Raw genomic sequence first — 26,611 nt, 5'->3', positions numbered from 1 at the left:
CCTGGTGAAAGGCAAAAGTGTAATATTTCCTGTTCTCTCATCCACCCAGCCTTTAGTATGAGCACAAACATTTATGTCTGCTGGAATTTTTACAGTTCTTTGGCATTGTTTTCCTTTGCTAAATCCTTTAGATTCTTTGTTACATGCCCCTAGATTTTAATCCTGATTTATCCATAGGTCATACCAAAATCCATAATTTTGGCCCACAAACCTGCCCTCAACTTATACATTAAGTCGACTTATTGTCAAGTATAGACGGTCTGATATTGGTGGTTTTGGTTTCAAGTCAAGGAATTATAAACCAATCCTCTTCAAGATTCTTTATGTCATATACAGGTTGTCATGGTAATTTTTTTCAAAAATGTCACACATTTGCTAGGACAATGAAACTTTAAAGTTGATGAGTAATAAATATGTAAATACAGTGCGCCCGCGTTATACGTAGACTTTAGCGTACGCGCTCAAGCCGTGGGGAGCATGTGGGGCGCAAGAGGCGGCACGTCCCATTCAAATGAATGGGGTGCACGCCCATGGCGCCCCGCATGCTCCTGCGCCTTGGCGCCGCCACGCACGAGCCCCATTCAAATGAATGGGGCTTGAGCATAGGCGGAATTCACCTTACGCGGGGGGGTGTTCCGGAACGGATCCCCGGCATAAGGCAGGCAAAGGCCCACCGTACAGAGAAAAAGAGCAGAGCAGCAGGAAATGGGCAACATGAGGATGTATACAATGCATACAAATACAGTAATCCTGGTTCTTAAACTAGGGACTATGGCTATGCAGCATAGTCCAATATTCTGTGACATTCTCAAACTCTGGAAACAGTAGATCTAGCATCCCTAGCTGAGTATTTTGGTATTAATAAAACACTCTCTACAAATGATTTCCATCTCTGCTCTTCCTTCCATTTGCTGGGTGGGTGGGGAGGCCTTTGATCACAATAACGCTACCCTGTGCATCATATTAACTTGCCACTTCAAACGCTCCTGTCAGGGATTTTAAGAAACAGCAAGCATACAGCACTGGGTCTCCAACTACTTAAAAATAGATGGTTGGTTCAGACATTCATTGGGTTTTCAGGGTCTGCAACTAAGAAAAAAATCTGTGGTTGAACTATTCATCTGCATGTACATGTGCATAGAGCATTGACCTGCCTCCTCACTCCTGTCTTGGCACCACCACATGAATATTGACAAGTAACATATTTATGTGGCATCAGCCTATGGAAATAGGGCATCACAACCCATACCTATAAACATATAAACCCTCCTCAGTACATTCTTAGTGTAGCTTATGGATATATAGTTGTAGTAGCAGCAGTAGTAGTGCTATCACTACTACCTACTCCTCCTATTCCTCTTCCCCTTTCCAACTTTTTCCCCAACTCAATACAGGATGTGTTGTATTGGAAAATCCTGGATTAAGTTTCCACTGAGCCATGAAAATCACTGGCTCTAGCTGTTCGTTTGCTGAAACTAAACTTGGGAGAGTGAAGGTGCTTATAAGCCCAACCCCAAAAATCATTTTGCATATAAAAGTATGATAGATCTTCTGGAGAAGGCACTGAAATCACGTTCAGCTAAATAAAGCTAGTTTCCAATCATGAAAGCTCTTTAACTGCACCTCTCTTTATGTTTCCCTCAATCTTACTTATCTTTTGTTCTGGCTAACCTTCTCTGCTGGGTGAACTGTCCATCTCCATAATAATTTCACTTTTAGCAAAGTCCAACGTAAATACATTTTTGAAAGCATCAGCCCTACACAATTTCTGAAGTACACAAAATTAGCACACTCAATAATTTGCATATGCAAACATCTACATCACATTTTTCCCCGAATCCCCTATTGGGAAGAATAAAAGGGAAGGACTATAAAACAGCAGGGCTGCCACCCTAGAAGATCCTTGCTTGCACAGTAGAGTTGCTGACCCAGAAGCAGTGGCAGCAATCGGCTCCCTTGCCAATGCAGTGGTAAGTCTGTTCAGGGCATTAAAGTTTAAAGGAGCTAGGTAAGGTGCGGATACAATTAAGAACCTTGGATAAATCATTTAATGTTTGGACTAAAATGTGGAGCGGATTTACCAGGCCACTGACATGGAAGCCAATCACCCACCTCTTACCATTCTATATATGCCTATCGGACTTTCATATTCAATGTGCAGGCCTTTGGCAGATTGGCTAAGGAATTTGTATCAAATTCCATTCACGGAAGAAAAGAGTGATATAAATGGAAACCACCATCCACTACCTTCCAAAATTATTTTTTTATATTTCATGGTTGCACAGAAGAGGTTTCATAAGGTAACCACACTCTCTCTTAAAGCCTTTTTCCCCCGAAGCGTGCGTGCGCGTGTGCGTGTATGTATAGTGTTCTTCCACTTTTTACAGATTTGAACTATTCACTGTAGATGGTTGCATTCTTCAATGCATCTTTTGTTTTTAAAAAACACCTTTGCAAGAGGCTACATAGAAACTGCAGTTAAAACCTTAACGAAGATGCCCTCACTCTGATCACAGGCACCTTTACTAGTCACGTAGGCATTTTTTTTCTTTTTGCAATGTCATTTGAAGATGCACAAACTACAGCTTCAGGTAGAGCTGACCAACTAGGTATGACCAACAGCAAAAATGCACTGCAGGAATTTGAATTTGAATGAACACATTAAAAACATCTAACCCAATTTTTACAATGGATATTTCTCCAATAATGGTTTGGTAGAGGATGTACAAAATACATCCAAGCAACCAGGAGCAATCATCTCCATTTCTAAGTGTGTGTATAGACACACACACACACCCCACACACATTCACAAACATGGGTGTTTGTACAGGTATGCGTATCTTGGGGGTGGATGTGAATGCTCTGAATATCTTTACAGCCAGCTAACAGTAACTCTCACAACATGGGCTTCCTACATGGCTCTCTGCACAAAATATGCTAAACACAGAATAAGAGATCAGTGGGAAGAAAGTTACCTCACAAGCACTTGCAGAATTGTGCATGCTCTAGATCAAAAGTGTTAAACTACCACCAGATTCTTATAGATAGGCAAACAGAGAGGTAAAAGATGAATTAGGCACCACTGGTGTGAGAAGTTTAACAGGGGACATCAGACTAATAAAATTCCTCCAGTGAAAGAGCTATAGAAATGAATGTTACTAGCAAAACAGCATGGTAGTAGCTTGATAATTTTAGGGAGAATGGCCTCTTTTGTTTTCAGCCTCAACAGCTATGCTTGGGCGGTCATATCTTACTTTAATAAATTAAGAAACATATAAAGCTTCTGCCCATGCATGCAGCTCTTTTACTTCTCATTTTGTAGTACAAGCAAGGAAACATTAAGTCAAAGAGGCTGTGTATTCATCAAAGGTTAGCAATAAGTCTGAGTCGCAGGTAGACAATTGTGGGTTAAGCATTTGCAGAATTGATTATTGAGATATTTCTGTAATTGCTGCTGTCTCCACAGCTTCCCTACACCATTTTTAACCAGGATTTGAATGACACCACTCACTCATGCAGGTGGGATGGGGGTGGGATGGGTCTCCCCCCTCCTCTAGCCCCTGTCCCATCTCCTTCCCTGCCTCCTGTCTGAGAAGTGAGAGAACATGTGTGCTGTTAGGCCCAGCCATCCCACTAGCAGAGGTAATGTGTTTTTGTCTTAAATACAGTTTGGGGTCTCTAGAGATATTTGTGGTTTTTCCATGTTCATGGGGGTCCTGCGTCCCTAACCCCCAAGAAAGTTAAGGACCAACATTTTATTTTATTTTTTTAAGGGGAGATCTGTCTATATTTTTTTCCTTTATCCGCAAAGTATTAGGTCTCTTTGATGCAGAATCTGTGGCCTTACCGATGTTAGTAGAGTCTAAACAATTAAAACCCACACTTCTACACTTAAGACTTTGGCCATACAAAACTTATTTATTTATAGCTTCAGAACTATTTATAATTTCCAGATTAAGACACCCACCCTACCACCACACTCTTGCCTTTTGCCCACTAAAATCTGGGTATCTTGAAAGCAAGGCTATAATTTTAGCATTTCCATTTGATCCTACTGATTCTGTACAGTTCATTTTTTACTGTCAGTTTGGGAACTTTTCTTAAGTACCATCATGGTTTACTTTGTTCTACAATAAACCGTAACTTCCTATTTTACCCAACTAGGAAACTATAGTTATCAGCATTAAAACAAGTACATTAAACCAACTTCAAGTCATGGCTTAATATCCTGACATGTTCCAAAGCTGGTATGTGCTCTAGGAATCTCTGGGTCCTTCGGTGTGACTTTTTGTTAAAGTTGACCACAGAGTTGCACTGGAGGACTTAGATATTCCTAGAGGGAAGATATTAATAAAATCCATGAATAATCAAATCTGCAAAAGTCAAAGTCACAAATATGGAGGGACAGGTGTACTGGTTTCTTTGTTTATGCCATGAAGGAAGCAGCAAAGAAGTTGCATCTGTAGAGGAAAGACTTATTCATATCCCAGGTTTTTAAGACAAGATATAATAATCTGGACTAATTCAAATGTTCAGTATTGATTTTTAATACATTAATAGACTGCTGGCAGAATTCCTAAATAATAGTGTTGTTTCTCAACAACATACTTAAAAGGCAATTTGTATTTGCATCAATGGTCATTATATTTTAGTGGCAAACGGAACATTGGTACTTACCACAAAGGTTCCATTTCTGCTGGGTCTTGCTCCTCGTCTGCTTTCCTGAAAGCAGGGACCCAACAACTGTCACTCTAACTCACTATCTCCTTAGAAGGACAGTTAGACCCTCCCACCAGTGGTGGCATGACAATCTTCAGCTACAAACTCTAGATTATTCAACACAAACACTCACAGACAATAATATAACTAAACACTACAATTCAAGAGGGGGCAGGAAAGGATTTCCTCCCCAACACTGCAGAAAAGGAACCTTCAACTAAGTACCAATCTTCCATTTTCCTGCAGTGTGGAAGACAATCCTTCCACTAGGATCCACGTAAGTGGTCATCAGCGGCGCGTAGCTATGTTCCATTGCTTTTTAAGGCACACAGCATGACTTCTTCTGACATAGCTTCCAGCATATGCTGAAAGCTGCATAAGGCACATCTGCACATGACATAGGCACACTGTACAACAACACATGAGCCAATGTCAAAGAAGAATACCTCTGACCTTTGGTGCCCTCCTGAAAGGTCACAAAGAGGAAATCCAACTTCCTGAACCCCTCGATAAACCTTTAATGCCTTAGGTACATCTCCCCATCTGTTTATGTGGGCTTAGTGGATATGCTGTCCACACCAAAACATGCCTCCCTTGAACTTCCTCCTGCAGTCTGAAGAGTTGTAAAGTGGTGCACCCATAGCTCCAGCCAATTGATGCTGTGTGTCCTTTCACTGTGCAACCACAAACCTTGAGCTACTTAATCACTTGAGCTACCTGACCTCTTTCTTGTGATTACCTGGGCTGTGTTCCTTCTCATGTCCCATGTGCTCATTTTTGCATCCAAGCAGGAACTCCTTGTCTGCTGCCATTTCCTGCCCTTTCTCAGGCCCTTGACTGACCACCACTTGCTGCAATACCAAAGCACTTAAAGCAACAAAGCTCTGGGGACAGAGCTTGGCCATCCAAGACTAGGAAATAGAGGGTCTTGTTCACTGGCATCCAAAACCAGCCCAGTCTCTGTTCTGACAGGCACCATCTCCTCCCTCACCTCCATCGTCCCCATAGCGAGCAGTACAACAGGATATGATCCCCTTCCCTGGGTAGGTCAGTCCACCATCACATTCCATCCAGCAGGCTTACTACTTGCCCAAAGAGACATTGCACCATCTGCTCATTAACTATCCATCCTGGATAAGTTGAGTCTGAGAGCAACCCATTAGCAGGCAAACAAAGAAACAAAGACCCACGTGGTCCCTGAAGTGCCAAAGCAGTGAAAGCCACATCCTGGCGAAAACAAGGCAGGACGCAAACTGGGGAAGGATCTGGCGAATTTGAGTGACAGTTGTTGAAACCCTGTTTCAAAGAAAGAGATGAAGAGCAAGATCCAGCAGAAAGATTGTCTCCTCCCCACTACAGGAAAATAGAAGAAATTATGTTAGTAATAAACATTCGTTCTATATATGTCTACTCAGAAGTGAGTTCACTAGTTCAATAGAACTTACTAAGTAGTTACAAGAACTACAGCATATACGATGTCAATGAACACTTGGAAACACTCCTGAAAGTTATTCTTCAACTGAAGTACTCTTAACAAGTGCCCCACTCTCAGATAATTTTGTTTCCTGTTGTTAAGCAGTTCTAACGTCTTCCCTTTCCCTCTCCAAGACAGCTAAGCCAAAGATCCTCTCTATGATTTACCATCATAATTCTGATCAGCTTACAACACATCTGCCCAGAATTAGTGTGAAATCTGAGAACTATGCACATGAAACTTGCAATTAGGAAGAAAAGTCATTAAGGGTGTTCATTCAGCTTCTCTCAGTATTTTAGACAGCTGTCCAACAAATGTTGTTGGAAGGAGGACTGTGCTGTGACACTCCAACTGCATTTTAGGCACAATAAAAAGGTAGATGAGTATATAACATTGCCTGTTGAGAAAGTATCCTTGTTATATTTATCGTTTAAACAGACCATTCAGTAAAAAGAAGGAAGAAAAAATAAATGCAAAACTCCAGTGACTTACATTTTGCTTCAGAAATATTCTGATTGGGTGACCAGACCAGCATACCAAGATTCTCCCGTTCCTGAGACCGCTTTGCAAGTTTAGCTGAAAAGGAAACAGATATGCAATGGGTTAATTTAAGAACTAGCAAGGTGAAATCTAAGGCTGCATCTGCACTGCAGAAATAATCCAGTTTGATACTGTTTTAACTGTCATGGTTCAATGCTATGTAAATCAGAGAATTATAGTTCTGTGAGATGTTTTAGCCTCTTATTTTGGACAGTTCTGGTGCCACAACAAACTACAAATCCCAGAATTCCATAGCACTGGGCCGTATAAGTGGTGCCAAACTGGATTATTTCTGCAGGGCAAATGCAACCTTACTGCTACCGAACAGTAACAAAAGAAAATGAGAGGGCAGAATCACAGATGGTGAATTAGTAGGTTCCTTGGACTCTCAAAATCTTTACATAAATTCACACACAAACATAATAATTTCCCCAACAATATTTCCCCAACAGAATGAAAAACACATAGTTTCCATGATCTTCATCGTCAGACATTTTCTGGGAACATCTTAGACATAACTTTCTGGAGAAGGAACACAACTCCAGAAGAGGCTGCTATTTGATTCTTTCTGCAAGCCTATCCAAAAGAAAAAGAAAAGCAAGCAAAGAAATACAGGAGGCAAGCCACGTTATGTCAGCATGTAGAGCTAAACCAGTTCTTTTTTTAACATTAGGAGTTCCAGAGTGTGAAGTCAGAGTATATGCTGCTCCAAATTTTGCTAGGATTGCAGCTTCCACAATGAGCTAAAATAGCTAAAACAGATGGGAACTGCAATTCAATAACATGATGCCTACCCCTGATGTAAAACAAACTCCCCTAGTCCATATAGTCCAAATAAGTCATATCCTGAACTAAATTATGAAAATGAGATGGACCTACTTTTCACTCTGTTTAGGATATTTAACTTGGATGTTCCAAACTAAGGTACTAGTTAGAACAAACAGGAAAAGACAAGAATTTAGACTCTTGAAAAAGGTCAAGAAGTTACTCAGGATCCTGCAGTCCTACTGAGGTTTTATTTAAAAAAAGAAACTTTAATAGAGTTGACCTGTTCAGATTTATCGACATTGCCATAGGAAGCAGAAATATATTCTTTCCAAATATGAATTTACCTAAACTATGCAAGCAAAACAGAAGCAATTATTAGACTATCCATTTATGATCAGCAAAACCTCCAATTTTCTGTAATCCTTAATGTTAAATCCTATTCCAGATGCTGGATCTGGATCTGCCGAAGCACTGCATTTACAATAAGAACTATTATTGTAAGAAAATTTTTTAGAACATGGCCACATAGCCCAAAAAAACCACAAAAAAACTATTATTTTTCAGTTTAGTAGTACTGTAATGTCCTGTAATTAGTTGCAAAAGATTAAGAAATAATCATTGCAAAACCAGGAACATGATATTGCATTCATTACACATGATAAATACAGCAAATTCTAAGAAACCATAGCTACAAAACAGAAAAGCACAGTCCACAACATATTTAGTCACATATGCTTTCTAAATGGTCTTATTTGCCTAGAACTGGGTGAACAACTATTTGGGGGATAGAGACAGGGTGACAAGATATCCCAACCACAAAGAAGGACAAGGCACAAAAAATATGAGATAGTCAAGAAAAATGCAAGACATTACAAAATAAAAATTAAAAACACTAATACAAAAATAAAATTGTGCTTCTTAGTCATGCTCAAAATGGAGAACATTTTGAAATTCCTCCTGGGCAGAAAGTTGAAAAGTAGGACATCTCCTGGAAAAGGTGGCTATCTGGTCACCTGGATAGGGTCAATCTTCAACCCCATAACAGATAACCTTCCCATGCAGGCCACACCACATGTTTAGGCCATGTCAAAAGTAGCACTGTAACAATTTCAGATGCTTTTTTTTAACTACTTTTGTAGTTTTGGCAGGTTTGGAGAGCTTTCTGGATCAGGGGGAGAGAGACATAAACCACCACAGCTGTAGCCAGTTTTGCAGTTGGTATTTATTTATTTATGATGGATTTGGGTGCTTTGAGACTTGTTGGAGGGCTTCAGGGGCCACAAAAATTGCCTATGGGATGCCTTTTCCCTGTCCTCAGGACCAGAGGGATCTGACCACATATTGGCAGAAATAGTGGTAGTGGTGATGGTTCTGCACTTGTATGGAACAAGAGAAAAACTAACTACTGGACCACTCAGTCACAGTTAAGGGAGAAACAGGAAGGATTTACAAGGATGGGGCTATGGAAGTAGATGCATAACCTCAGGGTTACATCCTTACTGTCATTAGTAATTCTGGACATTTTACATATCCAACTATGCGGGGGTCGCATCATCCTCCATGGGACCTTAGAGCACAGTACCTCTGCCTTCGTCTCCCCTTGTCTTTAAAAATTGAAAAAATGCCCCACACACATCCCACTAGGGACCATGGGGGGGAAACTTGGGCCCCTGGGACAAAATATTTAGAGTACTACAGCTTCTCCACTCCTGTATTAACATGACAGGTTACATGACAAATTCAAGATAATTAATGAAGATTAATGAAGCAGAATCAGCAAGTATTAGATGATCAAAGTGAGTCAGACAAGAAGCAGATTGCGGAAAGGCCTTGCTGACAATATGTTATCACTAAGGTTACCAGATCTCAGGGCTTGACTCCTTTTCTCCAGTCTGTGGGTTAGGAAAAGGAATCTCAAGGCAAAAGGAGTGCCTTGAAAAATGTGTGAGAGAGAACGTGTGAAAAATGCTGATTATATAATAAACATTATATTAGACATGCCACTGTAAGGGCTTGGAATAAACGTAAACCTCAGCTATGCCCAAAACTGCCTTTATGGATCTCTGAGCAGGAATCTTTTTATAAGATGGATAAAAGTGAAAGTGAAATAAGAGTAAGATATTATAATATAAAGTGGGCCTATACTATCCACAGGGACTGGGCAGCCACCCCATGGATACCAAAATCTATGGATACTCAACTCCCATTATATACACTCAGGTAGTAAAATGGTGTCCCTTATATAAAATGGCAAAATCATTGCTTTGGTAATGGTAAAAAAAATTGGCAATGGGGACAATGGGAGAAAATGTGGCAGAATGTACTAACATTTACATTATCTTATGATTTAAGAGAGAATTTTTATAAAAAGATCTATAACTAATATTAACACCAGTAAAGCTAGCAAATATATATATATGCAGGTTGCAACAACGTATATCGGAAATGCAAGCAGCAAGAAGGAAAATTCTATCTTTGGTGGATGTGTAATAAGGCAAAAAAGCGGGGGTGGGGGGGTGGGACTAATACATTGATTATCCAGAAGGTAATCAACACACTCCCTCAGAGTGTAGTGGAGTCTCCTACTTTGGAGGTCTTTAAACAGAGGCTGAATGGCCATCTGTCAGGTGTGCTTTGATTGAGAATTCCTGCACGGTCCTTGTGGTCTCTTCCAACTCTATGCTTCTATGATAGTTGTTGTTGTTGGGTAGCTTCAAGTTGTTCCCTAAGGCAAACCTACCACAGGGCCAAGCTGGGATTCGTGCTGTGGCAGAGCTGGGATTCGAACCCTGGTCTCCAGAGTTGTAGTCCAACATCCAGAAGATACTTAAATCTAAAATTCTCCTCCAACTAGAGCTCTTTTTACTGGTACTGTTTGCTGATCAAATAAAATGTTATTCTGAAAGGATTTTATTATACATGATCACAGCAGCAAGAATCTTTTATGCTCAGTTGTGGAAAAACACAAAAATTCCAAGAATAGAAGACTGGGCATCAAAAATGTTTGAGATGGCAGAAATGGACAAACTACCCATGCTGTTAAGGCAAAAATCAATTGATAACTTTTCAAAAGATTGGTAGCATTTTAAAATAATTTTTAAGAAAGAGGGGAGGAAATAACCTTTATAGGCTTCAAAAATTAGTACAATCAGCCCCTCATCAGCACATATTTTTTATCCAGGGATTCAACCATCCACAGCTTGAAAATATTCCAAAAAGATATAAATTTCAGAAAGGAACCCTTGATGTTGCCATTTTATATAACACAATTTTACTACGCAACTTTATTTAATCAGACTTGAGCATATAGAGATTTTGGTATCCATTGGGGGGAGGGGGGACAAATCCCATGGGATACCAAGTGCCCACTGTATATTTCATAAAAGTATATTTGGCAGGTTGGCAAATCAATTTGAGGTCATGAGAGTCCACCTTAAGTTAGCACACATACTTCTGGAAAGAAAGTGGGAAGTCAGCTTTTAATATCTGTGTTACATAAATTAGGTTAAGTTTGTGTTTAGTATAGTTATATAGGGTTTTTTCTTCTCTCTCTCTCTCTCTCTCTCTCTCTCTTCAGCTTTTTACTATGGTTATTTAATGTAATAACTGGTCTATTTTTATTGTCATATCTGTTTTCTTCGCTTTTTTATTGTGTGCCATTGTTTTATACATTTAATTTAACATGTCATGGAAAAGTATTGAGGTATTGTGGATAATGACATCACCAGGGGCCACTACTTTTAATTTCAAACCTTGTAACATCACCAGAGCCTTTCTGTTTTGTGACACATCAGAAGGGCCCAAAGGTTATATCTACACTGTAAATATAATGCAGTTTGACACCACTTTAAGTGCTGTAGCTCCATACCATGGAATCCCGGGATTTATAGTTTTGCAAGGCCTTTAGCGTTCTCTGCCAGAGTGCTTGTGGCTTGCAAAACTACAAATCCCAGGATTCTGTAGAGTGAAGCCATGCCAGTTAAAGTGGAGTCAAACTGCATTGCTTCTACAGTATAAATGCATCTTAAGCCTCAGGTTTTGACCCCAAAATTTCAGGACCTGGAATAGTCTTAACCTGGCAACCCTGGTTATCACACCCAACGTGGAGGGTGTTTTGCATTAAAAGGAACAGTCAAACACAATTACCACTGAAGTAGGATCAGAGGACATCAATAATGGGGATCTAATATTAGCTGTGTTTCTATAGTGCAGGGTTCTCCAACATTTGTGAGCCTATGGGTACATAGGAATGCAGACAAAGTACCCTGGGCACTATCACAAATTGGCTACTGTGTGAAAGGGTCAGCTAATCACAAAAATTTGGGGATCATCCCCCCCACACACACACACTTCTTTGCGCTAGGAGATGTGTGTATGTGATTCCAGTGATTCCAAAAGTCTGGTCCTCCAGGTGTTTTGGACTTCAGCTCCCAGAAGCCTCAGCCATCTTTGCCCATGGTCTGGGATTCTGGGAGCCAAAGTACAAAATACCAGAAGAATCAGAGTTTGGGAATCAGACTGTTCATTTCACTAACAGCAGAGGAACTGCCCAGCTGAAAGACAGATGGTAGGAGAACCAGTTATCTGAGTGAGCCAAAGCTTCCTCTCTACCACCCTCAAACCAGTTTGGAGCAGGCAGGTCCCCACCCGCCCTGGTGCATGAATGGAGAAATGTTCTGGATGTTTGCAGAGGGGGGAAAGAGATTCATATATTGGGTGCAGGTGCAAAACATGGGCAGCATGAAAAGCAAATAGGAGCAGAGAAGAGACTGCTTCTTGAAAAGGACAAACTTGTCACAAACTTTTAACATCACAATCAGTACTCCTGATGTTTTGCACTTACCATATAAAGACAATTACTTGTGTTACTTTAAAAAAAAAATACTCTCATAGCAATACTCTAAAACTTGGAAAATTCTGTGTTTTAATAACCTGTATTCATTTTCTTCTTTGTTCCAATCCTAAAACATAGCTAGAAGACATTGATCTTGTTGTTGGCCTATAAAAGGTTAAAATACAGACTTGAAGGTTTTTATACAAAAATCTGCTAGAGTAAGTCATAGATGTCAATGTCTCTTAAAGCTTGTGAACACCACACCCTTATTCCCTCTCTGAATTTAATTAGTTAAGTTAAAAAAGGAAGTGCTGAAAGAAAGAGGAGCAGGTCTTAGCAAATTTCTTCACGAAATTACGTGCCTGTAACTGGTACAAAACTCATTTCAAACCAACTTAATTGTGTGCTACCTCTGTTGAGGAAATCACCACCACACAGACAGAAAGACTTCTTCTACAGAAAGGCAGGAACTTCTGCCACATTTTGGTTCTGCCAGTCTATTAATTTCTGAATAAGGCCAGATATGATTCTGTAGGAGTGTGTCAGCAGCACACAGTTATAGCAGTTTAATACAGTTGGCCCTCTTTATCCACAGATTCAACCGTCCATGGCTTGAAAATATTTTAAAAATATATAAATTCCAAAAAGCAATCTTTTATTTTGCCATTTTATATAAAGGATACCATTTTACTGTGCCAGTATGTCTAATGGGACTTGAGCCTCCATGGATTTTCGTATTTACGAAACCAAACCCCAGCAGATACCAAGGGTCTGCTGTACCACTCTTAATTTCCATGGCTATATCCTATGAAATCCCATGACTTGTAGTTCAATGATGCTAGATAGATGTCCACATCAGTTTCCAAAGTCCTGGGTTCCTAAACCAGCACCCCTGAGAAGAAGAGCTGAGGATTATACCGAGGTACTTTGGGAACTAATTCAAGAGAGTGCATCAGAACTCTCTAGGAGAGAATTTGAAATACCTCATCAAACCACAAATTTTAGGATTGTATGGGATGAAGCCCAGCCAAGAGAAATGGTATGAAACTGCTTGAACTTTGTAGAGTAGTTATGCTCAAAGATGGAGGGGGTCTCAGCAAAGTGCACCTGAGTGAGCCACTGTCTCTATGTGGTGGCAACAATGGATGACACTGTGTCTGTATGTGCCTTCAAGTCGTCTGTTGATTTATGAGGACCCCATGAATTTCACAGGGTTTTCCTAGGCAAGGAATACTCAGAAGTGGTTTTGCTAATTCCTTCCTCTGAGATATAGCCTACGGCATCTGGTACCTACAGAATGGCCTCCTCCCATATAATCCACCCAGTACACTGCTGCACATTTAATCCGCTCAGATGGGGCTACATTGGTAACTGTCAGCCAGAGGACTTTTTCTTCAGCTATCCAAAGACTATGGAATGACCTGCTGGAAGAGATTCAACAAATGAATACATTGTCCAAATTTAAAAGAGCATTAAAATCCAGTCTTATCCAGATTATTTTTAAATTGTGAATTTTAAATGATGAATTTTATATGTGGAAATTGTTTTAACGTGTGTACATCTTATTTGTCCTTTTTAATTTATGTGTGTTTTAACTGTTGTCTTTTTAACTGATATTATTTATCTGTTAATTGTTTGTTGTTGTGAGCCTCAATCCATGGGGAGAGGCAGGTTGTTGTTGCTGCTGCTGCTATTATTATTATTAGTATTATTATTAGTTTGCAGTCTCTCATCTAAGTAAGGCACATGGATCTGGTGCCTTAAGAGTATTTAGGAATGACAACTTGCCATTCTACGATTCTATGACAACAGCACATCATTTCCTGCTATTCCCACAATATAGTTGGAATGGGGGTATCAGTGGCTAGTAGTCATGATAGTTGTGTATTACCTCCCATATCACTGGCAGCATGCCTCCAAGTGCAATCTTAAATACCCTGAAGGCATAAGATCCTAATTCAGCCTAATATTGAAAACTAAGTAGGGCAAGGCCTGGTTACTACTTCAGTGAGAGACCTCCAGGTAATGCCAGGTGCTATAGGCTAGATTTCAGAGGAGAGCAATGACAAACTATCTCGCTGAATATTCCCTGTCTAAGAAAACCCTATAAAATTCATGGGGTCATTTTAACTCAACAGGCAACTTAAAGGTATAAAAATACTAACAGACATGCCTCTGAATATCTACTGCTGAGTTGCATAAAACAAGAAGGGTGCTGTTACATTCTGCTTGTTGGCTTCCCCCGTGGGAATACAGGGCTAGGGCAGAGAAATACCTGGTGTCTTCTGATGCAATTGTGGGAAATATTTAAAAGAACAGTGTACAAACAGACCTCCTTGGAGCATGTACCAATGCAAAGGGGCCCCACTAGCCACAAAAACTGTACCATAGTCCTAGGTGTTAATGCTTGAGTGTTAATCCCTGTGGGAGGGTGACTTAACTGGAATAAAATCAACAACTCTTTCATTTGCATTTGCAAATACTTCCTGCAGTTGGCAAGAAGTTCAGGAATTGCAAATTGTGAGAACATTCCTAGAATTCAAATGCCTAATAATTAAGAATCCCTCTTACCACCCACCTCTATGGATCAAAAGCCTCATTCCTCATCCCCTGGGCTGCAACACTATTTGCTGGGGATGGTGGTAGTTGTAGTCAAACACATATAGAGAACAGCTGGACCATGGAAGGATAAATTAAATCAACCAGCAGTTGGAATTTGGTAGCATGATCTTTAAAAACTGAGAACTAGAAGACAGTTTCCAATCTCACTAACACATCCTATCACAATCAATGATTTTCCTTCATGTACTAAAGCAGCCCTCAGTAGTCAAAGAAGGAAAGCAGATCGATTTAAGAAAATCAGACTTATAAAAATTATCATGAAAATCCAGCTTTGGAACTCCTTCCCTAGAGAAACTAGGATGGCATCGTCCTTACTATCCTTCTCACGACAGGTAAAGACATTCCTGTGCAGTCAGGCCTATTAAGCTGAAAGGACTGGAATGCTGGGCTATACAAATTTTAATGGTTTGTATTTTAAATACTTTATATTGTTTTTAAATTGTATTGTTTTATAGTTGTTCACCACCTTGAATCCCTATAGTGAGAGAAAGGCAGGATAGAAGAAAATAAAATAATAATAATAATAATAACAACCTAAGATATGCCCACAATACAGTATTACTAGCAGAAACAAAGACCTAGAGCAATTACTTAAGAAGGTGAAAGTGGAAAGTACCATGGTCGGATTAATGCTGAACATTAAAAAAACAAAAATAATGACCATAGAAGATCTACAAGAATTCAAACAACAAGAAAACTGAAATCCAAGAATTCTTATATTTTGGCTCAAATGTTGATCAGAGCTGAGACTGCAGTCAGGAAATCAGAAGACTAGAATTAGGTTGGGCAGCTATGAAAGAACTGGACAAGATCATAAACAGTAAACACATCGCTCCGAACACTGAAGTGAGGATAGTCCAAGCCATTGTATTCTCCATTATCATGTATGGATGTGAGAGCTGGACAGTGAGATGATGATGCTATGAAAGGCGGAAGGTGGTAGAGAGGAAGACCATGTGCCAGGTGGCTAGACTCAAAGACACAGGTCTGGGCCTGCAGGACATGAGCAGGGAGGTTGAAGACATGATGTCTCATCCACAATGTTGCCATGAGTTGGAGTCAACTGAGGGCAGTTAACAACAAAAATAAGCAGTATGTTTTTACAGATGCGTTTGAGATTGGTTTTTTTAAGCCTATTATAATATGTTTAGTTTTTTAACAGTGTAACTTTTTGATGATCCTAATTTGGTGAAACTATTTTGATATTTGAAACAAGAGGTTTCAGAACAAATACCCCACAAAAACGGAGGGCCAACTGTACAAATAAAAGAGGAAACCTTGTAGCTGAAGGAAGATACCCAATAACTCAAAAGTAGCTAACTGCTTATTAAAAGAATGAGGAGGTGTCGTTGCCTTAGTTTTGCAATGTAGCTGTGCCAAGAACAACATTGAGCTCAAAGGACGAGCTGTATACTGTAGAAAAAGTAATCCTAGATTGACGAAGATTTTAAGATTTTAAAGCTTTCATTGTTGTTGTGGATGGTTCTCCATCAAGAAACTAGTCATTCCAGCCTTGGAATTCAGCTATTGCTCCACATTAATGTTCTCTCATGTCAGAACTAGCATTTTCATACTATTTTAGGCAGCCTTTAAGCTTCTTGTACAAAGTAAGAATTATTTTAAAAATGCAATAAAAATAAAATAAATATTCAATAAAAGCAAGTAATATAACTAACAACCTGTAGGCTTCAGAAGCATCAGTGAAAGTAAATTAATATTTTTGTTAGAATCCAGATGTAAACTGAATCCAAGGTGCAGGTTCACCAACAAAAGGGCCTTCATACTCAACTGCCTAACTGGCTATGATGGTAGGTAATATTTCTGTATGACAGCACTTCGCTTTCTGTTCTCATTTCAAAAAGGACAGAGATGAAAACATAAGTATATTGAATTATTGGAGATTCTGGAGGTGATGTGTGGGTAAGGTGGTGTGGTTTTACACATCTGTGGAGCTTTCTGCACAATTTTGGGTGACTTTTACCCTCAAATCACACCAACCTTTTGGGAGGCGAATGGAATTTGGAGGTTTGCAGGTCTGGCAATGGCTTCAGGGGCTATAAATGTGGGGTCCAGGGGCCACATGTAGCCCACAGCTCACACTTTCCTTTCCCACAGCCTATACAAACTACAGAGCTCTGATCCATGAGGTCTGTTTATTATATTATACAAAGCTGGATACAGCTGCCTCTTTTAGTTTATTTCTCTCCTAACAAATTAGGGACTCAATCCACAGTATCATACAAGTTTGTCGGTGGATTTCCTCCCCAGATTCCTGGGAGAGAAATCAACCAGATCACCAGTTAACACTAGATTCTCATAATATGATAAATGCCTCCATTTCCCCCTTCTTCTGTTAGGGGTGATCTAGTTATCTTGACCAACTGGTGCTTTTGATATTATACTTTGGAAAACCTGAATGCCAGTTCAAATGAACAGAAATACACCATCAATATCAATTTTTAGAGGGAACCAGGTATATATTTGTACAGAAAAATCCACATTCTACTTCAAGAATCATAGAATTAGAGACCTGAAAGGGATGTGAAAGGTAATATAACCTGAACACATACTACCTCCCAATTATTTACAGCTAAAGCATCATTGACAACCATCCAACCTCTGTTTAAAAACCTCCAGCAAAAGAGAGTTCACCACATTCTGAGGCAGTCTGTTTCACTGCCAAACAGCTCTTACCATCAAGAAGGTTTTCCTATTAGGCAAGAATTTATTTTCTCACCATCTAAATCCACTGGTTTGGCTTGCATACTCTGGAGCATCAGAAAACAGAACTTTCTCCAGTTCTTGTGTACAAGTCCTTTAGTTATCTCAAGGTGGCTATTATATCACCTCTCAATCCTCTTGCCTTCAGGGTAAACAGATCCAGCTCCCTCAACTATTCTTCATTTCCTAATTAAAAAGAAACCACCTTGACTTGATTTACTGGCGAGAGAACTGGGGTGCCTTGCTGAATTACCACCATCAAGTACATTGTTGGCTGGGTATAATGCTGAAAGCGAACAGAACGTTTTGGGAAAGAGAGAAGAGAGAGGACACAAAAGGGGGCACCTGTAAATTATCATTGGATTTCCAAACCACAGCTATTAATTCTAACCCTGAAGAGCGGGGAGGTGGCAGGGTGGGGTGTTTGTTGCATCCATTCTTTTTCTGTTTCCCTGACCAGATTGTATTAGCAAAATATGATAAACCTCACACAAGTACTTGCAATGTAAGAATGGCAAGATAACTAGATAAAATAATACAATTCAAAATCTCTCTTATTTTTGTAGCAGGAATGTACTATAATAAACATCTAAGGTGTAGGAGCAGCATGTACTGTTGATGCTAACCACAGCCCACCTGTCGTGCAATGAAATCCTTCTTCCTGCAGCAGAAATACTTGAGACAACAGAAACCTCTGCAGTTGAACCTGGGTTGTCAGATACTACCTGTGTGTCTGTTTAAAATCCTTCTTGCATTCTGATATCCCTAAAACACAGGTAGAATTAAAATTTTAAAATGGCCAAACCTCTCCCACAACCCTCCTCTGACTACAGCTGGAATTGTGTTGAGGCACTCCACTGGTGTAGAAATCACTGCACTATAGGTTGCAACTTCTGATAGGTTGCATTGGTGCAGTCCTTAGTTACCGCATATACTCAACTGTAAGTTGACCTCATGTATAAGTTGAGGGCACGTTTGCAGGCCAAAATTATGGATTTTGACATGACCCAAGGATAAAATGCAGGAGTACGTAACAAAGGATCTATAGAATTAAGCAAAGGAAAACAATGCCAAAGAACCTTTAAATTCCAGCAGGCATAACTGTAAAGGCTGGATAGATGGGAGGATGTGGCAAAGGGGAGTGCTTCCAGAACAGATTACACTCTTGCCTTTCAGCAGAGAATGATTTCTTTTTTAAGTAAGAGTTAAAGTACAGTACTTACATTGAACTGTGGATATGCTGACTTGGGTTTTCTGGGTTAATTTTTTGACTTAAGTTTCTAGACTTATACATGAGTATACACAATAAGTCAAGCCATTTCATGAGCAGCCACAGAGCCCGATCATTCACTGTTGACTTGGTGAGTGATTGACCATTGCACAAGGGGTGAGCTCAGACCTTGGCACCTGCTCTACTATCAGCTGTGCAATCGTGAGATCAAAAATAACTTGAAATGGTCTATTTACCACCAAGCTAAGATTGTATATAATACTAGCTGGTGTCATAGAATCATAGAATAATAGAGTTGGAAGAGACCACAAGGGCCATCCAGTCCAACCCCCTGCCATACAGGAACTCTCAATCAAAGCATCCCCGACAGATGGCCATCCAGCCTCTGTTTAAAGACCTCTAAGGAAGGAGATTCCACTACACTCCAAGGGAGTGTGTTCCACTGTCAGACAGCCCTTACTGTCAGGAGGTTCTTCCTAATGTTGAGATGGAATCTCTTTTGCTGTAGCTTGCATCTATTGTTCCAGGTCCTAGTCTCTGGAGCAGCAGAAAACAAGCTTGCTCCCTCCTCAATATGACATACCTTCAAATATTTAAACAGTGGTATCATATCACCTCTTAACATTCTCTTCTCCAGGCTAAACATCCCCAACTTTCTAAGTCATTCATCATAGGACATGGCTTCCAGACCCTTCAACATTTTAGTCACTCTCCTTTGAACATGCTCCAGTTTCTCCACATTCTTTTTAAATTGTGGTGCCCAGAACTAGACACAATATTCCAGGTGGAGACTGACGAAAGCAGAATACAGTGGCACTATTACTTCTCTTGATCTAGACACTATGCTTTTATTGATGCAGCCTAAAATTGCATTGGCCTTTTTAGCTGCCGCATTACACTGTTGACTCATGTTCAACTTGTGGTCTACTTGGACTCCCAGATCCCTTTCACACGTAGTTTCATTCAGCCAGGTGTCCCCCATCCTATATCTGTGTATTTCATGTTTCTGCCCTAAGTGCAGTACCTTACATTTCTCCCTGTTGAATTTCATTTTGTTAGCTTTGGCCCAGCTTTCAAGTCTATTCAGGTCATTTTGAATTTTGGTCCTGTGCTCTGGGGTATCAGTTACTCCTCCTAATTTGGTATTATCTGATTACAAGAAAGCCAGTGCGATGTAATGGTTTGAGCATTGGACTATGACGCTGGGGACCAGAATTCAATTCCCTGCTTGGCCATGGAAACCCACTGGGGGACCTTGGGCAAGTCACATGCTATCAGCCTCAGGGGAAGGAAATGGCAAACCTCCTCTGAACAAATCTTGCCAAGAAAAGCCCATGTTAGGTTCATCTTAGGTTGGAAATTACTTGAAGAAACAACAACAACAACAACAACAAATGACCACTTAACAAGTTTATGGACAAGAAGAATATCGAAGCAAATGTTTCCTGGTTCTTATGATCAGATCTCCCACCACCTTTTTAAATATATAAGAGCAGATTAATTATTGAAGATTAATTACCATTTCCCTCCCCACACTGTTATTTCAGACAAGTACTTTTCACTATAAGTCAGAAACAAATGTGCACAACAACAGGTTTTACCTTATAGAACAATGGGTATCTGAGGGAGGGGGAGCAGGAGAAAATGTTACTGAATGCAATCTACCATGCCCAAATATCCTTTAAAGTATGAAGAGATGGTAATCTGAACATAGGGGTCTCATACTGTTTTGTTTTGTTTTGGCCACTAAGGACCTTCACAGTGGTTGCTTGTAGGCTGTGGATCTCTCTTCCAAGGGGACTGACCCCTCTCCTTGTTATCCTTCATGCAGGCTTTTGGCAACTGACATGCTGCGGGGAAGAGAGTGTTAAATGAAGGGTGTACTTTTTTATTTACTTGGGGGAAAGGTGAGATATAAATCATATCAACAAGTAAAAAAGCTACACTAATCCCAAGATCTTCCCTCCTAGTTTATAAGGTCTGCTAGCCTAACACAAAGCAAGTGTGGTGTAGTGGCTAAGCTGTGCACTATGACTCTGGAAACCAGGATTCAAACCTCCAATTGCCCAAGGAAACCTACTGGGTGACCAAGCAAGTTGCATCCTCTCAGCCTCAGAGGAAGTCATGGGAAAGCCAACTCTGAACAAATCTTGCCAAGGAATCCCTGGCAGGTTTCCTTGGTTTCCATGAGAAGGAAACAACTTGAAGGCACACAACAACAACTAGCCTAACAAAAGCCTTGCAAAGATTACCATGACCCTCTGGTTTACAACTAAGTTATTCTCATACTAGTTAAGCATTTGTTTGTCATATAGGTTGGCTGTAATCTTTCCATTATGACTCCCAGATAGGCTGGCCCTATCATACAGCAGGATATCTGCTTGGGGCGAGAGGCAAGGCAACACTTTCTTTCACAAGAAAAGAAAGTTTCATTAATAAAGGGTGGAGCTCTTCAGCCTCAGTGCTGCATCTTCCAGAATTTTGAACCAGATATCAGGTGGAGACAAAAATAATTTGTTTTAAAGTTTGGAATGTCTTGGCTGCTATCCTCCAGGCAATTCTTCCCCCCGTCTACTGCTTTGGGACTTTTATTAACAATGAAATGTCTTATTTCCAGATCATACACCATTTCTCTTTGAGGAAATGTTACAATGCCTGGGGCACTTCGGGGGGAGGGGGGAATAAGCTAAGACATGATACATTTGTATGAAATTGCATGGTGTGGAAAAAGTGGACCAAGTTTCTCTTTCTCATAATAATAAAACACGGGGCCAATTTCTCTGCTTTATTTTCACTGGATTATGCATATAACTGAGCTCTGCTTTGTATGCCCAAAGCCAGTTGCATAAGAGCTTACACCTAAGCAGACACCCACAGAACTGACCTGTGTTTGTAAGCTTGGTGGGAAAATGGGCAAATTAATAAAAAATACTATCAGCCCGTCCCCCATATTTTGATGTAACCCTGCCCTTTGGCCCCTTAGGTACACTTGCTGCTGGGATGTGGTCTCCAAGACTCTGTACATAATGCAGTTTGGACTCCTGTGCAAAAACATGTTTCCTCATCCTAGTCAAAAGACCGTCTGAATAGAAATACTTTCCACATGTGGACAGAAAAACATCAAAGTTGGTACTCTCATGGCTTCTCCTGCCAGTGATGTCAGTCTATAGTGCAGTCAAAAGGAAGTAAGATCTATACCATTGGCATTATCACTGGAGGAAACAACGGTTTGAAAAGGTAGGTCTGATAGTACCCTTTCTGTTAAATCTATTGTTATATTATTGTGTGTGTGTGTATTCCCCTATGTTTTCAAGAGTTATTAAGAAAACTTTTGAATGCTGATCCAGTAATCAGTAAGATAGACACACAAAAATCAACACAGTGCTAAAATGGAACTGACTGGAGAAGCAACTTAAAACAATGATTTTTTTTTAATGGACCAACACCTTTCCATTTAACTGCTACTGTGCAGTTTTTTGTGTTTTATGAATTATGAACAACAATGCACACACTAGTAGCATGGCACTAATGGAGAAGGTCAGAGTAAAAATGTATCAGAGTAGAAGTACGGCAATAGCTTTACCTGTCCAATACTGTACAGCATTGAATCTTAAAACCATGCTTTTGTAAGAAAGAAGGAAGCATAGCACTAATAGCAATAGCATTTACACTTCTATACTGCTTAATAGTGAACTTGACACCTGCTAAACTGTTTACAATCTGTAAGTCAATTGCCCCCAACAAGCTGGGTACTCATTTACTGATCTACAAAAGGATGGAAGGCTGCGGCAACCTTGAAGCCCTGGGATTGAAACTCACATTTAAGCACTGCACCACCAGGGCTCCACTAAGCTAATTTATTCTTGTACTGAGCATACTACTGTCTTAACTTTTAGGACATACAAAAGGAATTTTTTCTTCACATAGAACAGAAGTAGTAATGATTGCCCAGGAGAACTGGGAAAATTGGACAAATTCATGGAGAAGAAAGCTATCAGTGGCTACTATTTATGAGGATCATATTACCTAGAGCAGCGGTTCCCAACCTGTGCTCCGAGGAACCCTTAGGGCTCCTTCTGCATTTCCTAGGTGGTTCATGGCCACTCCATGAAAATTACAATCTATCCCATCTCTTACACACACACACACACACACACACACACCCTAAACACCATTAACTTGTAAGACATACGGTAGGCCTCTTAGGGGCTTCACCATAGAAACTGGTTCTTTAAAGGGGCTTCACGAGTCAAAAAGATTGGGAGCCCCTGGCCTAGAGTATTGGGGGGGGGGGTTTACAGTACCTGCTGGGGACCATGAGCAGGAGGGTGCTACTTTTCCCATGTCCTGTTTTTGGTCTCTACATAGATTGGCCACAGCGGGAAGCTAAGCATTTCTTAGGTACTTAAGACATTTCTTTAAGTACAGATTTTCTGTGGTTTGGTAAAAGATGGAAGATTCCAGAGGAGAAATACTGAATAATAATTTGATGGCATTGTCATTAGTTAAACAAACCATAGCCATTCCAGACTAAAAAAATAAATATGGAATATGGAAATAACCCATCAAGTAAGGTTTTCTGGGATTCATGTGGTACTGTACTGACTTCTCCCATTTTTCTTTGTTGGGATTGATTTACAAGTAAATTACATTAACTTTCTTCAGGTTTCTTTGGGCTTAAACACTTTTCACCTGAAAGATTGCTTCCAAATAAGAATGACCCCAGTATCAAAGCTACAAGAAAAAATGGAGTGGAGGATGCTTATAGTTTTTAGTTTGGCAGTTGACCACCGCAGCCCTCTGCATTCTCCCTTCACATTCTCTAGTTCTGCCCGATACAATAAGCTTCTCTCTCCTCTTACATACAAACAGCCACAATGGATTTTCCTCAGCCTGCCTTTACTTGAGGGATTAGGAATGTTCCACTGGGATGTCAGAGCTGGGTATACAAAAGGAACAAATTAGGGCAAAAGTGAGGAGGAGTGCACTAATTGGTGTGCTGCTACCATCAGAGTTCAGTGTCTTAGTTTTGGCTATGTGCTGCCTCAAGCAGAAAAGAAAGGAATGTAGGCCAGTTTAGAAACTACAACATACCAATATTCTAACCAAATGTCTATCACCTTGTGCAACTGCTCACACCCTGCTCTCCACCAATTCTTCCCCTCTCTAATCTTGAGATAAGAGAATAAACGTATTTGCCATTCAAAAATAGAAGGGTTTGTGGTTGCTCCTAAGCACTTTAAAAGCTAGCACCTTTGAACTACAGTTAAATCAGTGTACCTAAGGATTGTACCCTTCCTAAAAGTAATTTCTCCAAGATCTGTCTATATGCACTTCAGCCTTGTAAGTCAATCAATATAATGTCACCAGCCCATGAAGTACTTTACTAGCTGGATAGGGGGCTGACAAAGGAGGGAGAAAGCTGCAAAGCCTCCAGCAGTAGCCTACTAATTTCTACAGTGGCCACAGAAAAGAGTAATATAACATTCTACCTATCATTTATCTGTCACTTCCTCACCAGTAGTTATATGTATGAAACCCTTTCCTCCGATGCCACCTTGGCTATGGCTACTGGGCTTCTGATTAACTCCCAACTACATGAGTCACAGTAAAGGAATGAGGATGACAGCCCTGAAATTGACAAACTGACAACAGTGGGTAACTCCAGGCTATGGGGACTGATAACCCAGGAAAGCCATGGCAAAATCATGCAAGCTGCATATACTGTTCCCTCTCCACTTACCCTGGTACTTGCAGGGCAGCATCTACCCATATTAGCACAACTTGCTCTCCAAACCCAAGGCAAACAGAGACAGGTATTCATCCTCTCCCCCATAACAGGAGGTATACTCAAAGGTTAAGATTTGTTTGAGCTACCTGTAAACACATCTGGCCATGCCTGTGAGACAACAAGCAGTCATACCTCCTCTATTCCATCACTTCCGTTGTTGTTGTTGCGTATCTTCAAGTCATTTCCATATTATGGTGACCCTAAAGTAAACCTATCATGAGGTTTTCTTGGGAGGTTTCTTCAGATGGGGTTTGCCATTGCCATCCTCTTAAACTGAGAGTGTGTGACTTGCCCAAGGTCACCCAGTGGGTTCACGTGGCAAAACTGGGATTTGAACCCTGGTCTCTAGAGTCATAATCCAATGTTCAAACCACTACACCAGACTGGCTCTCCTTACCCCATCCTATAAAAGAGGTAAAATTTGATGTGCCAGATCTTTTCATATTTGACACTCATAATCCCAGCAGAGATATGAAATGGAAAAGTTGTCAATGCTCTGTTTTTCATATTATCCCAGATGATACACACATGTGTTTATCCATAGCTGCCTGTGCTGTTGTACAACTAGGAATTCCTGTTGTACAACTAGAAGACTCCTCATCAAATGCTGGTTGTAGCCCTATGTAAATTGAGGAATATCATTCTGTTATCTGTGTATGTTTTAGTTAGTTATGGGTGATGTGTGGAGGAGGGATGGAGAGAGAGAGGGAGAGACAATCAAGAAAACAGATACCAGGTACCTTGGTAAACTTAGCACTACAAAATGTCCCTCAGGCTAGGAAACCCTTTAATCACAGTCTTTTAAACTACTGAAGAAATCATCTTACAGCCTAGTTAAAATCAGATGGAAATGTAATACAAATAAGACTCAGAAGAGCTACTGAAGAGGCACTGTAACCAAGCAGAAACTAGTTACTGTATTTCCAAGAGTGTAAAGTTTCACAGTTTCATATGACATGAATGTAAATAAGTGTTAAAAGAAAGGAACAGTAACCAAGATTCATCTGAAAAGATTTCCCACGTGGCTTGTCTTAAAGAACAAAGTGTACCATTCTCCCAATGAAGGCATTCTGGCATATGCTATAGAGAAATGACACACAAGACTTCAAACAGGCACTGTTCAGAAAATCCCATCCTCCATGTAAGGCATCAATGTTTTCGGTAGGATCCCCCCCCTCCCCAAATGCTCCTGGAGATCTTTAGTAAAGGAAGCACCCACTCATTCAATGGGTTAGGGATCGGAAGACTGTCGGAAAGTGGACGTGGTTGAAAAGTGGAACCCAGGGTATTTTTAGCTTGCAAATGCATTTTGGCCACTGAAAACCTGAATAACACTCTATATATCACTTTTGAACGTATGCAAAAGTTAAATTAACACACTACACACACACACACACACACACACACACACACCCCACACACAGTCCCAAAGGAGCCTCCTAGGGAAGAACTGATGAACAGGTAGGACCCCTGTCAAATTAAAGGAACATGTCTGTAATTTGCAAGGATTGAAAGAGCAAGGCATTGAAAAGCAAAGCAACAAATGACGGAGGAAGTCTATATTCCCTGGTCTTCCATCCAAATACTAATCAGACCCAACCCAGGTTAGCTTCTGAAACCTGATTAGATCAGATATGTTCAGAACTCTACAGTCAGTTGCTAAGATACGCTTTCTAAATTTTTATTTCTTCCGATTCCCACACACATACATACATACGAGATAAGGATACAGACGTGACAGAACTGAGAAAGGGTATCCAAGCACTTGCCTCTCATTGAAGTCCACATTTGCAGTTATCTGCATCTTTTCATCACTAAAACATGGGGACAGACATCCTCCTGCTACCTATACATGCAATGGCCCACTCTGCTCTTCTTTACACATCCCAATTATTTATTTTTTAAGAAGA

At 40.3% G+C, this 26,611-nt stretch overlaps 1 protein-coding gene across 2 annotated transcripts in view; it reads right to left on the bottom strand.

Moving 5' to 3' along the window:
- Positions 1-26,611, bottom strand: part of RCOR1 (REST corepressor 1) — a 157,178-nt gene that overhangs the window by 79,784 nt on the left and 50,783 nt on the right. For both annotated transcript variants that reach the window (XM_042445729.1, XM_042445730.1), the window contains exon 3: positions 6,687-6,770. In XM_042445729.1, coding sequence (XP_042301663.1) covers positions 6,687-6,770 — 84 coding nt within the window. The remainder of the gene's footprint in view (positions 1-6,686; positions 6,771-26,611) is intronic.

This window comes from Sceloporus undulatus, chromosome 1 (genome assembly GCF_019175285.1).
Source record: "Sceloporus undulatus isolate JIND9_A2432 ecotype Alabama chromosome 1, SceUnd_v1.1, whole genome shotgun sequence".
In the NCBI taxonomy this organism is placed as follows: Eukaryota; Metazoa; Chordata; class Lepidosauria; order Squamata; family Phrynosomatidae; genus Sceloporus; species Sceloporus undulatus.
This window is presented reverse-complemented; position numbering and strand designations above follow the sequence as displayed.